This window comes from Strix aluco, chromosome 2 (genome assembly GCF_031877795.1).
Source record: "Strix aluco isolate bStrAlu1 chromosome 2, bStrAlu1.hap1, whole genome shotgun sequence".
NCBI classification, from domain to species: domain Eukaryota; kingdom Metazoa; phylum Chordata; class Aves; order Strigiformes; family Strigidae; genus Strix; species Strix aluco.
The window spans coordinates 133,548,636-133,562,244 of record NC_133932.1 but is presented as its reverse complement, the minus strand read 5'-3'; the positions used below and the strand labels follow the sequence as shown (position 1 = coordinate 133,562,244).

The 13,609-nt window shown below is 41.9% G+C and overlaps 1 protein-coding gene across 1 annotated transcript in view; it reads right to left on the bottom strand.

Moving 5' to 3' along the window:
- TENM4 (teneurin transmembrane protein 4) overlaps positions 1-13,609 on the bottom strand; it is a 508,875-nt gene that overhangs the window by 36,196 nt on the left and 459,070 nt on the right. Inside the window, exons 24-25 of the mRNA XM_074816409.1 lie at positions 13,309-13,463; positions 8,740-9,617 (exon numbers count right to left, since the gene is read on the bottom strand). Coding sequence (XP_074672510.1) covers positions 8,740-9,617; positions 13,309-13,463 — 1,033 coding nt within the window. The remainder of the gene's footprint in view (positions 1-8,739; positions 9,618-13,308; positions 13,464-13,609) is intronic.

Here is a 13,609-nt window from a genome sequence, read left to right as displayed (position 1 = left end):
CCCACTGGGCAGAGGGGCAGGTAGGAAGGCAGAAGAAAGCATCTGGCCCTCCACAGTGTCAGTCTATCAGTCATGAGATTATCCACGCATGGAGGACGGAGCAGCCTTGCCCTTTCCCTCCAAAATCTTGGCGATCGATCAGCCACTTGTGAAATGGAAAAGAAGAAAGGAAAAAAAAAAAAAAAGGAAGGGATGAATTCAGGACTGCATTGCAGGAGTTTGGCAGAGACCAGTTAAAGCTTTTCCAAGCAGCTAGCAGAGCACAGCTTGGATCTAAACTGAATCTCCACACAACAGCCAGAACTTAAGTGCTCTCAGTACCAAGCGCTTTGCTCCATGTTTGTGGCTGTCCTGTTTGCACTGAGACGGTATGCGTTTTGACTGTGCTTTCTGCACAATCATCTGCACTTCTTCTAAACCAGTATGTGAGTCTTAAACTGAAAACATTACAGGCTATATCTTTACCTCATCTGCTGAGACACGACACAAGGGACATTATTTAGTCTTTACCTTGAGCAGAGAAAACATTGTTATTGCTAAAGGTGTGTTGTGTAACACCCTAAATTCTTTCTACCTCGACATCAATAGCCCTGTATTATAAACCATAAGGGGAGACTCAGATCCCAAATGCTCCAAAATTTATGGAAGATGGATATGAATTTAACACCTCTGACTTGGTGGTATTAGCAACTGTGAGATTTATTTACATTGCTCTATTTACATTTTTAAAAATGAGTTGCTCCTAAAATTGAGCCTGATTCACCTAAAAATAATGGCACAAATCTAGACGTGCTACACTGAAGTCTAAGGGGTGAGTTTGGTGTAATATAGGTGTGAGTGTGAAGGGAAGGTCTGCAGATTAGGGAAAAAAGGAGAGCAAAAGCCAGGATGGGGGCAGGGAGCTTGTTCATGTGATAGCTGCTATTTCCTTTAAGTGCTGAGTCAATGTCCTGTGAGTCATGTGGTTTATCCTAATTGAATGACACTCAGCACCATGGTGAGAGTCAGCACAAAACATATATTTCATGCAGACCCTACTTATGTGCTCCAAAGAAAGCCTCAAAAACTTGTGGTTACTCAGTTTAACAACCCCAAGTAGCAGCAGACAACCAGTTCATTAAATTCTATTGCAGGACATCCAGCTGTCAGCACCCTCACAAATGGTCATCCAGCTCTCTACTGAGCAAATATGCAACCTCTGCCTGTGCAAAATGGGTTAGAACAGCGTGAAAAAAAGAGCATTAAAGTATATGATGGCATCTAGACATCTGTGCACACGTTTTTAAGTCAAAATGAGAAGTACAATATGCGTAATTTACACAGTTACATTTTTACGGCTGTAGAAAACTCACACTACAGAGGACAACTTCACCAAGAGCAAGGACTTCCATTTGGGAGTTTGGGTCCTGAGAAGCAAGGCTCGTTTTGGGCCAGAACAGTCTGGAATGGTGTGCTGGAGTTGGTTTAAGATGTCTGCACATGCAAATTAGGCTTTAGGCACCTCCTTAGTCACCCCATTAGCTTCTGTCAGAAGTAACCTGGATCATCTGTGTTTTCTGCATTTGCAGGAGCTGCTGCACCTCTGCCCAGGAGTGAGACAGGGACCTTCCCAGCTCTCACTTTGGGGGTGACAGCTCACCTATTTGCAGCTGCAAGGAGGTCATGCCTTACAAAGGAAGAAATGCGAGAAGGTAACACAATTAGATTGTTCCCATTGTTGTTATTATTTTTAATTGGTGGCAGATGAAGTGTAAGACACTCATGTCCAGACAAAAACTCCTTTTAGCACCGCGGTGGCAATGCAAAAGGAGGTGAGGGAAGCCAGTTAGCATGGACACACACAGCATTTTCCTCTTGGCAAACAGTTCCTTTTCTCTTTTCTGTTTTGCTCAGGACTGGAGCATTTTCCCCTTTTCCCTTGATTTAGATCACACTGCACCTACCCGATATCATATATCACATACCCACAGTCTCCCAGGTTGCATGAGCTTGAAGGCTTGCACATCCCAGATAATGTGCTTAATGAGTTAAACGAGTCAGTTCCTTCTACCTCTGCTTTCAGCCCTATAAAGGCATTTATAGGGCACGTCAACTTGGAGAGGAAGGCCAAGTGACTGGCTCTTATGTAGCTGCAGGTGTGCCCTGGTATTTGCAGTAAGATAAATCTCTCCTAGTCACCTCATTTTGCAGCTAAGCTGCCTAGGCCTGTTTCCACAGCCTTGGGATTTAGGGGTGGGCCAGTTTTCATCATAGCCTAAGACTTCTGTGTTCTCCAAATGCTCTGAAAGCACCAGAATTAAGGAAATACTGAAACATGGGAGCGCACACAGCAGCCACGCCGAGCAATGTATTCATCACCTGCTAACACAGCTGCTGCCTCCCATACAAACCTGCTGCAAAGACTCAGCACTTACAATTACAGTGACAATTATTAGGCCAGCAAAGGAAGCTGTTGCCATCCATTCCCAATTGGAAATGTATTTAGCTAAGGTTCAATGCACAGAATTAAAATGGTATTTGGTGCTTATGAGGCCTAATTGTTAGCTTGTAAACATTCAGAGCTTTCATTTATCACATTACCATTGTGTAGAGACCTGGGCCTTGGGAATTAAGGAGAGCATCCTAAGTACCGTCTATTCAGAAATCAATTCCTTGCCTGAGTCTCTGGGTTTCCTCATTTCAGCTTTTCCACATTTCATCAGCCTTTTAAAACTACAAGTCAAATAGATCGGAAAAAATTCACTATAATAATATTGCATTTAGTGCCAAAGTGTCCTAATGTACTTTGCAAACTATATTTTGTGTGCGATTATACAGACATGCACCCGCTGCCTCTGTACAAGCTCGCTTCTTCACAATTTTTTAAACAACATTAAACACAACATTAAAAATAAATCTATAACAGGCAAACCAATACTTCTCAAATATGTATGAAGGCAAGTCCTCTCCCTAATGACACAAGGCCAGGTTGCAGCCACTGTCTGCAGAATTTTCTGACTGCCCAAATGAGAAGAGGAAGATCTCTCTCTCTCTCTAGATTTTATACTTATAATTCCCTTGGGTCTCAACTAAACTCTGACATCAGGCATTCATTTCAGGCCAGGCCAATGGCTCAGAACATGACCTCACAACTTACTGAGAGTACTGGAGAAGTACTATTTTATCATGGCACTTACCAGAGTTTCACTGTAACTTCTTCAGAGGAACAATGATGAGAATCTTATTATTGTATCATGAAGAAATTGTGGAGCAAAGAAATCTCACTAAAAGCGGAGGGAGAGCAAAAGCTAAAGCTGTTTCTCATACCCCAGTCTGCTGCAGGAGCAGAAAGAAACCCTCACTTGAACTACTCTAAACCAAGGATGCCAGCAAATCCCATAAAACTCAATGTATGACCTGAGATATCATGTTATTAATGCAGTAAGCTAGCTTTTCTCTGAGTCAAGAGGTGGCTGCTCCTCTAAAGGTAATAAGTGTTATTTATCTCTGGTTTTGACTAAGAGAGAAAAAATTGCAAAGCCTTTATGCCAACTACAAGGCAGATTGTGTCTGGGGTAGATGCTGACCACGATGCCCAGTTCTGGTACCCCAGTTGCTCAGACCGGAGCATTGGCTGGGGCACCAAACACTGCTGGGGCAGGACCTCTGCGGAGTCCTGGGGGTCGCTGGGAAGCCATCCAAGGTCCCCCTGCCTGCTCAGTCCAGCTGGCTCCTACCTTCCGCCCATTACAGTGTGTGAGGTTTGGCAGAGTTTGGTTCTCTGTGAAACAGTATCCTATGCTATGGGTCAAAGCTCCCCTTACTGCCCATCTGAAGATCTGGCTCCACAAGACCCTTTGCCCTCCAGGAAGCTGTGAGCCACTTCTTGGGCAGTCCATGAAAAGGTTTGAATTTCTGAGCTTGGCTGCAGTGATGTGTAAGTATTTCTTTCTGTATGGGAGGAGGTGACCTTTGAAACTAATTGGGCACACAAAGGACCTAAGCGAAAGAGCGTCATCTGGGCTAAATAATGCATAGAAGGTTTGACATTGGCTCAGGGGGAAATTGAATTAATGTACAGTGATACCATCTCAATGAGCTAATCAAGATAATTGCTGTATTCTTGATTTAAACAAATACATTAATGAGAATTTCCGGATTCTGAAGCAGATAAACAGCAAGTGCTAAGAAACTTTGTAAAGGCTGGTAGCAATTTTTTCAGGTCAAGTGAAAAAGCAGCAACAACAAAGAAGCAAGTAGTTACACAGCATCCTTTGTCTTTGACTTAAGGAGTTGAACAACAAGAAGCCGTTCCCCTGGCAGAGTTTCCAGATCAACTTCCTTTACTGCTGATTATCACTGCCACAGGTTCAACGGAAAGGCAAGTAAGTCTTTAATCCAGTTACTGGACAAGCTGAGCTGCATTGCATTAATTGACAGTGAATGTCAAGCCCTCTGCAGAGGCAGAGAAAGTCTGCGTAATGCTAAAACCCTCAAAGAAGTCCTAGATAGGCCTTTGGGAACAGGCTAATTACTGCAGGGAGCTAAGTTTCACTCTCAAAGGAAAAGGAAACTGCACACCATTATATACTGAACCTTACTCAGCGCTAAACCCAATAAAGCAGGATTGTTACAGCAGGCTTTGGTGTAGGATGTGTGAAAGAAGGAGCTGTAAGTGCTGTGAGCAAGTCTGCCACCGCCTGAAGACAGCACCTGTCTCCTTCCCCTCAGAAATGGAGAGCCAACGTGCCAGCCCAGCCCGAAGCGTGGGAGGACCTGGATTCCCTGGTGTGCTCTGGAGACAGACCCCCAATACTGTGTCAACGTACCCCACCTCCCTCTCTCCAGAGTCACATCAACTCGCCCACGTGTCACAGCTCTTTGCAGCCTTTTGATAAAGACTGAGAAATGCCCTGGTAAGAGCAACAACTGAAGAAGAACCAGAGATGCTGGACATGCACACATGTAGTGTTGCCACCCTTGCAACACCAGTGTTTTTTTATGTTGGGTGTCTGGTTTATGGGCCTCTGCAGACAGTCAGGTAAAGGTAAATCTTCATGGGGCCACTGCTGCAGTGTAAACTTGCCAGCTGAATTTATGTTTAGTCTTAACTTTTTAAACAGTGGTGTCCAGCCTGGCCTAGCCCATAAACAACTATTATGTGCTGTGAGAAACATCAAGCTTTTCCTCAGAGTCAGATTTGATGTCTTTACTTCCTTGGCCATGAGCAAAACAGAAATAAGAGCTTTACCTTTCCCCTCAACCAGGACTGAAAACTACTCAGAGCACCTTCCAGCTGCTCACGATCACAGGGTTTATCTAAATCACTTAAACTTCCACAATGTAAATTTCCTGATGTTCTGATACAGAAACCAATAACCTGAAGGTATTGAATGCTGATTTGGTTTAAACCATCTTCTTTGGCTTCCTGGATATCAAAGAACTTAGATTTCATCCTGCCATGCCTGCACTCATCCCTGCAGTTTGTGTTTGACTCATGCAAATCTGTCTGGTGAGAATCTATCTTAAGAAAGGCAGCCAGAGTCATGATCTAAGATACCAAGAAATGGAGAATATACTGCTTCTCATGGTTGGTCACTCTACCGGTTAGATAATCTCAGCCTTAAAAAAATCATGCCTTCCTCTCAACCTGAATGTGTCTAGCTTTGCTTTCCAGCCCCTTACCCTTCTCAAGCCATTCTCTGCTAAATTAACAGTTCCTCTGTAGGTGATACTTTTGTGCTGACATGCTGTGATCTGGACACTTCCCAGTCTTCTTCATGTTAAGATAAATAGATCAAGTCTTCTTAGTTATCCGGCATAAAGCACCTTCTCCCCACAAATAAATTTTTCTAGTGTTTTTCTGCACAGCCTTCAATTTTCACTGTCCTTCATAAACTGCAAACATCAGAACTGACAGGATTAGTCTCATCAATGCTGTACTGGGATAAAACCAACTTCCTACTACCCACTACAAGTAGAGTGGGATGAGTAAGTATATTTATTTTGTTTGTCCATCCAGGCGACAAGTTAGACAGATTTGGCATAGAATTATGCTGAGGATCACACTTGATGCTTTTCTCACCACAGCCTCCGAGAGTCAATGCTCAGGCAAGTTCTTTAGACATTTGCATGTGTACCCTGGCGTTAGACTGTGTAAGAATGTATCTCATTTAAACAAAACCTACTTTATCAAGCAATCTAAGCATCATCTCACCTTTATTTTTGAACCTCACTTTATCAATTCTGATTTTATATTTTCTCCCAGATTATGCATGCCAAACCTAGGTAGAATCAATCTCTGCCAATTCACCCAAAACAACCCCATTGGGTGATTCCCTATTGCTGATTTTCCTTTGAGAGCTATCACAGAGCAAGTTCTTGAGCTGTTTGATATGTACTTTTCACAGCTTGGAAGAAGAGCAGATGATCTGCTTCCCAAGGCCCTGGTGGACAGGATAGGATAGGATAGGATAGGATAGGATAGGATAGGATAGGATAGGATAGGATAGGATAGGATAGGGATGAAGTGTGACAGTCTCCAAGCAAGGAAGATTTAGACTGAGCATATAAAAAAGCTTTCTAGCAATAAGAAGATAGGTAAATACATTGTTATCACTAGCAATATTTATGAATAACTTAGATGACTTTGATAGGATCCATTTGACCAAACTGTAGACATCTGCAGTGTAAATGTCTGTATCTGAGCTAATCATTCTGGACTACCTTTACAGAGAGAAACTTTCAGAATACGGCTCGTCTCATCTCATTCTAAAGCAGATACCTGACATAACTCATAAGAAACTCACCTTGAAAGTGCCTGTTTCTCTCCATTGCCTATAAAGGGAGGCTGAGGTAACTAATTCAGATATAGACTTTTACCCTGTAGTTCTATAAAGTTGCATCAGAATCTGTCAGGAACAGTTAAATAGAGATAGCTGATCACAGGTTTGGATGAGATATCTCTGAAGACACATTCCCAATTCTATTTTCAGTGATGCTGTGCTATCATATAGTGCTGACTTGCTCTAGTCAAGGTTTCCATAGTCTAACCACTGGAGAATACTGTCTTCCATTTAGCTCTAAAAAGCTTTCTTATGACTCTTCTGAAGTGCATAAAAGGACCAGAATTATGACTTTCACAAATGCTCTATTTTGTTGGATAGCAAGAAATAATGGATCACTGTTATAAATATATCCACAGAGTAAGTTGGATTTTAGTTTCTGTCTCATTTTATCTTCTTTATATTTTCAGTCACACTTTTAAATAAAAGATTATGTTCGAGGTATAAATCTGACCATTATTAGCTGTAATGTTTAGTTTGCTTCACTGTCCATGGCTACATCTGTTTTCAAGCACAGAAACTATTGGGTTCTTTGCAAAAAAGAAAATATCTCCTTGATTTAGCACAATGGTCCTGACAATATAGCGGGCTTCCACTCCTATAGAGAAAAGCACCCTATCTTTCCTCCCTAAAGCCTCCCTCAAGCAAATTCAATGTAAGAGATGGAAGGGCATTAACTTTGATTCACTGTGGAATATTGCTACAGTAATTGCAAGCAGAACATTGATGGAATGCAAATAACCTTTCAAAAGATTCATCACAGAGTTTCCATCAGTTCTTTTCAAGGCAGGAGCTGTAATAGCGAGTATTAAGCAAAGAAATTTGAAACTGGGCCTGGAACATTTTAAAGAAAGAACCAAAGCAACTGCATGTCTAACACATGAATATGTGGGTTTAGCCAGCTTTCCTTTCCTGAGTCTCTTTTTTTTTTTTTTACAGTTTTTTTCTTTGTAATCTTGGGAACTGTCTATTCTAGCCAAATTGGACTCTTACAATGGCTCTATTATTATGGTAGCTGAACAATTCCACGTAACCATTCAAACATATGGGAAATTATGCACTAAAAGGAGCATTTCAAAGAGGCTAGACTTGAAAAATAAAAATAAAACTAAGGAAGAGGGAGGGGAAAAGGCTCTCAACAGAGGGATGAATTTGTAGGCCATCCTTCTAGATGTCCTTCATTCAGTTATCTACCTTTTTCCTTTTTGATATCAGAAGCGTGTTGTCCTCATGGTATTTATAAGCAGGGAATTGCTAACAGTAATACAAAAAAGAAGTACAAATCTTCAAGTCACAGCCATCTCTGGAGTTTTCAATGCATCCTGTCTTCTCCTTGCTCAAAATCTTTTTGGGGCTTGCCTTGAACAGTCCTTAGACTATTTTTACTGCTTAGTGAGGCCAATTACAACAATAGAACCCAAGCAGTCTATTAATTACAGAATTGTTTTCTAAGCAAGCTGTCATTAGTCATTGTCAGTTGTCATTCTACATCAGCCATTTCAAACAAGCTCAAAAAAGACACTGCAGCATAGGAAGTAGGTGAAAAGCTGTGAAAAAGAGGATCTGATGGAACTTTCACACTTTCAAGGCTTTCAAAGCCAAGAAAAATTCTCTGACATGCAACCTAAATCCCCAGTCCCCACTACAGTTAAGGAGAACCAGGTGTCCAAATTACTTAGCTGATTTAGAAAAACTCAGCAGAAACTCAGTCTGACTCTTGACTTGGTAGAGGGAGCTTATTCAAACTCTAATGCACTTAATTCCAGTATTCGGTGTTTCTGTCAGATATAATATTCTCTGTTCTGGCCATTTTATTTGGACAATAGTTCTGTCCAGGGAATTAAATTCTGTCAACCTTGCATGGTTCAGAGAACACAGAATGAAGTCAGCAGCACAATATTCATAATATACTTACTCATAAAACGTTGTCCAACCATTTTCATTGCTTTTAGTGGCAAGGAGACCGGAGTTGCCGTGGTACGTCATCATGGCCACTTCATGCCCCTGTGTTGTTACACTCTTGAGTGCGCTGTTCGTACCAATTGTCACCCAGTAGACTTGGCCATCAGGCACCACCAGCCAGAGGGGCATCCCCGTGGAATCTCTTCGGATATTGACTAAGTTGCCATTATTGTCAGTGATCAGGGTTATATCTCCATCTCCGGAATAAGTAAAATTGTAAAGATAATCACCAGTGGTAAGGCTCTGAGTATAAAGGTGCTTACCACTGGTGTCAAACAAGTAGAGTTCCTGGTCTATGGGTGAGGATAATTCATATAGATTTTGAGTGTTGAGGAATGGTTTGTTTTTCCGAATAAAGCGGATTCGGATATTTCCAAGATCAGCAACATACAGCTCCCCATCTGCACACACCGCAAGGGAGGACGGCGCGTTGAGTTTGGCATCCTTGGCATAGCCATCATCCCCTGAGAAGCAGTCACAGTTAGCATCGTTCTTGCAGTCACAGCTGCTTGGTGCACCGGCAACGAGAGAAATCTCTCCATTGGTGGTGACCTGCCTGATGCGGTTGATCTTCTTCTCATCAGTCTCAGCAATATACAGGACCCCGTTATGTGAGACGGCCAGGGCGGTAGCAGACTCCAGCGTGGCATGGATTGCCACCTTGCTAAGGAGAAAGTGATCCATGCCTGGCACCTGGCAATGCATGGGCCTCCCCGCCACGATGCGCACTTGGTGGTTCTCAGATATCTGTAACACAACGTTATTGTCGAGGACGTAGAGCGAATTATCCATCGGATTGACTGCCAGATCTGTGGGCCATTCTAGACGAACCTTAATGGTAAAACAACACAAGGAAATTATTATAGCAAAACCTTTTTTTCATTGCATGATTGGTATAAATCAATCGCAGTGAGGATGTTTCAACATGGATTAAAGGGAGAAAGGGTAAAAGAAACACAAGTAAATATTACTGCTTGGTATGGTGGCCATAGAGGACACAACCCTGGTGTGAGTGAGGGGGCTTAGCTGCTGGTCACATGAAGTAGACACATGTGAAGACCCACGCTCTGCACAGCAGCAGTGGTGGGAGCAGGGTGATGGGCAGAGGCAGACCCTCTTCAGCTCTTGCTCTAGACCATGGCTTCTCTCTGCTTCTCTACTTTGGTGTGAGGTGTCAGGGGCTGTGGGAAAGGGCATCAGTGCCCAGGGAATGCAGGAGTAAACAGGAAGATCCAGAGATTCTGCTTGCCAAACAATCCTATACTTTTTGAATTGATGGAGCCCGGACCTGATAGCAGAGACCTGGGACTGGGAATTTTATTGTGTGAAGTGCTATGAAACCAGTCAAACAATGATCCTTTTAGTAAAGGATTTTCCAGACAAGTGGCTGAGCTCCTCTGGGTAAATGACAAGGAGGGATAGACACAAAACTGGCAGCTGTGTCAGCATGTGTGTATGTCTAAGCTATATCCACCAATTTTCTGCCTGATGCTGCAAAAATGCAAAATAGCAATTCACAAGAAATTCAGGCAATTTCAATCCGTGGAATAAAATACTTGGGTCTTTAGAGTGGTTTTCACTTTTTTTTTAGCATAACGGAAGAATGGGTTCAAGGAATAGTGACACATCACAGTTCTAGACTCATAATCCATATACACAAATAAACTGAAAAAGTGACTGGTAACACCACAAGTGAGCAAGCACTACAAGGTCTATATTTCTAGCTCTACTTCTGCAAGTCCTTTCAAGTGAGCTTACTCTTTTAGCTGCCAAATCTAAGAAACTTGCCAAATAATTTTTTTTTTTTATTAAGAGTTGTCAGGTGTGCATTTTTTAAAATTATTTTATTTCACTTCAGGTTTATATAGGAAAAAAAAAGTCAACATTGTGCTGATGGGAACCAATTAATGCTTAAATGTTTTCCAAATGGTGCATCTTCCCCATAGTAGTGGTGTAAAGGGTGATTGGAAACGAACAACTGTGAAAAATGCTCTTGGGCACCTCCAGCCAGGTTTTTAAATAGATTTTCAACTAGTTAGAAAGAATAGCTGTTCTGGTTGTATGATCCCTTTCAGTCAGCCAAGCAACTCTAAGTCAGAGCAGATGGACTTGATATCTAGCGGTTAACTGAGAAGCTGGTCACTTTGTGCCATCCTCCCTGCACCCGTGTGTTTTTTCTCTGTACCCAACAGCATGATGTGCTGCCATGCAGAGCTCTGGGATCTGGGCACACTCAAGGCTGTGCAGTTCCAGGATCTCCCCATTTCTTTGTTTCAAACCTTGCTCTCCCATCATCCATCTCAGTTGCTGCTTTTTCTCATTCATTTGAGGTGACCAAGTTTGGGGTGGTATTTTGCACCTGTAAGGTGGCAACCTTATTGGAAGGAAGAGGAGTACATGCCAGCTGGCTCAAGTCCAGCAAACAATCTCTCCCTGTGATTTTATTTAAAACCAAGAACAAGAAGAGACCAGGTAAGAACTAGAAGCACACAGGGGATTCCTATTTCTAAAGCCTGTAGTTGAACGTCTCTGCCACAGCCCTGCTTTACTTTTGGTGCTTCTATTCATGTTTAAATCCTTTTTCACATTTTTTTTTTTCTTTTAAAGAGAATCAGATGCAACATATTTAGTTCATTGTGCCTTCTAATGACTGGGCTTGTGAAGCTCATTTTCATGGCTAAGCAGTGTGCTGAGCTCTGTCTACTCTGGTTCTCTCTCTTTTTGTAAAATCTCCTTCCTTTTCTCAGCTCCTGGCCTATTTTAACCCTTCCTGTAGTAAAACATTATAGCCTGTGGTTTCCTCTTTAATAATGCATGCCTCCATCCCTTCCAGTGGTCTTTAAGCTCTGCAGCCTTGAGTTAGCATCAAGAGCGGAGTTTATTCTGAACTGACAAGGGAATTTTCAATTTCTTAAAAAGCATTCCTTGTCAACATTGGCAGCTAAATATTTCATGTCCTCATGTCCCAGGGAGCCTCAGGGACCTGACAGAAAAGACCCTTCTAGCCACTGTAAATGATGAAAAGCTACTTCCCAAGCTGGGTTTTCTTTGCTTGGTTTGGGTTTTTTTTGTTGTGGTTTTTTTGTTTTTGTTTTTGGGGTTTTTTTTTGTATTTTTAAATTAAAGCTGTCTTTGGTGTTTCTGTCCAAACCAGTACTGGTTAATCTGTCCATCACAGTACAGGTTAATCTAAAAATGGCTCCTGTCATTTTATGAAGGGAAAGAGTCTTCAATTGATACTTTTTAGCTCATTTCAGAAGTGTTTAAATATGACTTCGGTATACATACAAGCCACATAACCTGTGAGAAAATGATTTTTAAAGCCTGAATCCACAACGGTCTTGTGGTAACCGCCTCTGAAATTCAGATAAAGAAAAAACAGCCTGTAAGATGAGAAACATACTACAAGATGGCCTTTAACCAGCAAAATTTGCTTCTACAGAAGGCATGAGAGCTTTTAAACTCATAATTTCAGCTTGTTCATAAATTGAAGACAGTGGGAACCAGTTGCAAAGAAGCAAGAATAATCTTTTCAAATTAGAGTGAAAAACAAGAAGAACAGATTCCATATGGGAGCACGGAAATTATCTAGGTAGTTACAAAAAGGAAACCCCATTGACATCTATTGTGGCTGAATAACAGTACTTAGCCCTCCAGCTATGATCTATATTTTCATAGGAGAGGGCAACATTCCTGTAGCCAGGCAAACAACAAGTGGCACAAAGGTTTCAAAGGACACTATCTCTAAACTGGCACAATTTGACAGGTTGGCCAGTGCCCCACAAAATTGAGTGCTGAGCTGTAACAGATTTCTCTTCTGCACCATCCAGAAGTAAGGCAATCATCAAACTGAGATTTCTTTTTCTCCCCCACTTTTTTTTTTTGTCTCTCCACCTTTAGGCAGCAGGACTTAAAAGCCCAGCATGATGGTAGCTGCAACCAATTTGCAATCTGATGCAATTCAAGATTCTTGTTTTCCTGCTGTTGCTAATTTTGGCACCACAGCCTCCAATCAGTATTTCCTAGATGTTAATTTGATTCAGGTCTAAAACTGCGCTGGGCCAAATTAGGATGGGGGAAGCAAAGAGAAAAACCCATGGTTAGCTAAGTTCTTATAACAGAGCATGGCATATAGCCCTACTAAAATGAGTAAGGCTGACTGGTCTTTTTAGTTTAAAGCAACTAGTTTCTTGAGAAATGAGCCAAATGAAACCTGGCTTCCTAGGCATCTGTGTCTCCCAGCTGATTGAGAGTTCTGAAAGAAGTCTCTTCTGTGGCTGGGACATCTCTAAAATCTCTCTCCCCATAGATCTCCGAGTTAGGTCCATTACGTCTTTCCTTCAGTTTTTTTTCTTCTGGCTCTTTCTTTTTGACCCAGTCATTTTCATACCACAAAATACAGACATGTAATTTTCCTTAAGCCTTTACCTCTTCGTCAAACCCGGGGTGGCACACAGACATGCAGATAGGCTGAAGGCATAGGCTTCTATTCTGTAAAAGCCCAACCAAAACATTGTCTTACCTGAGAAATGTCCATGACAGAATCACAGCTGAGAGGGCGAGCAGATGTCAAGTCATTGGAACCCAACACTGTTGAGATGATTCCATTCTGATCAATCCGCCTGATCATAGTGCCATCTACAAAGTAAATCAGCCCAAACTTGTCCACGGTGATGCCTGAGGAGGAAAAAAGCAAGACAGTCAGAAAATAATGGCAAACTGACAATGATGAGATTAATAGAAGACAGTGTCTGGTTTGACACTCATGAAAGAGTAAGACTGCTGGTTTGGTTGGGAGCAATATATTTTACGGCATTCAATAT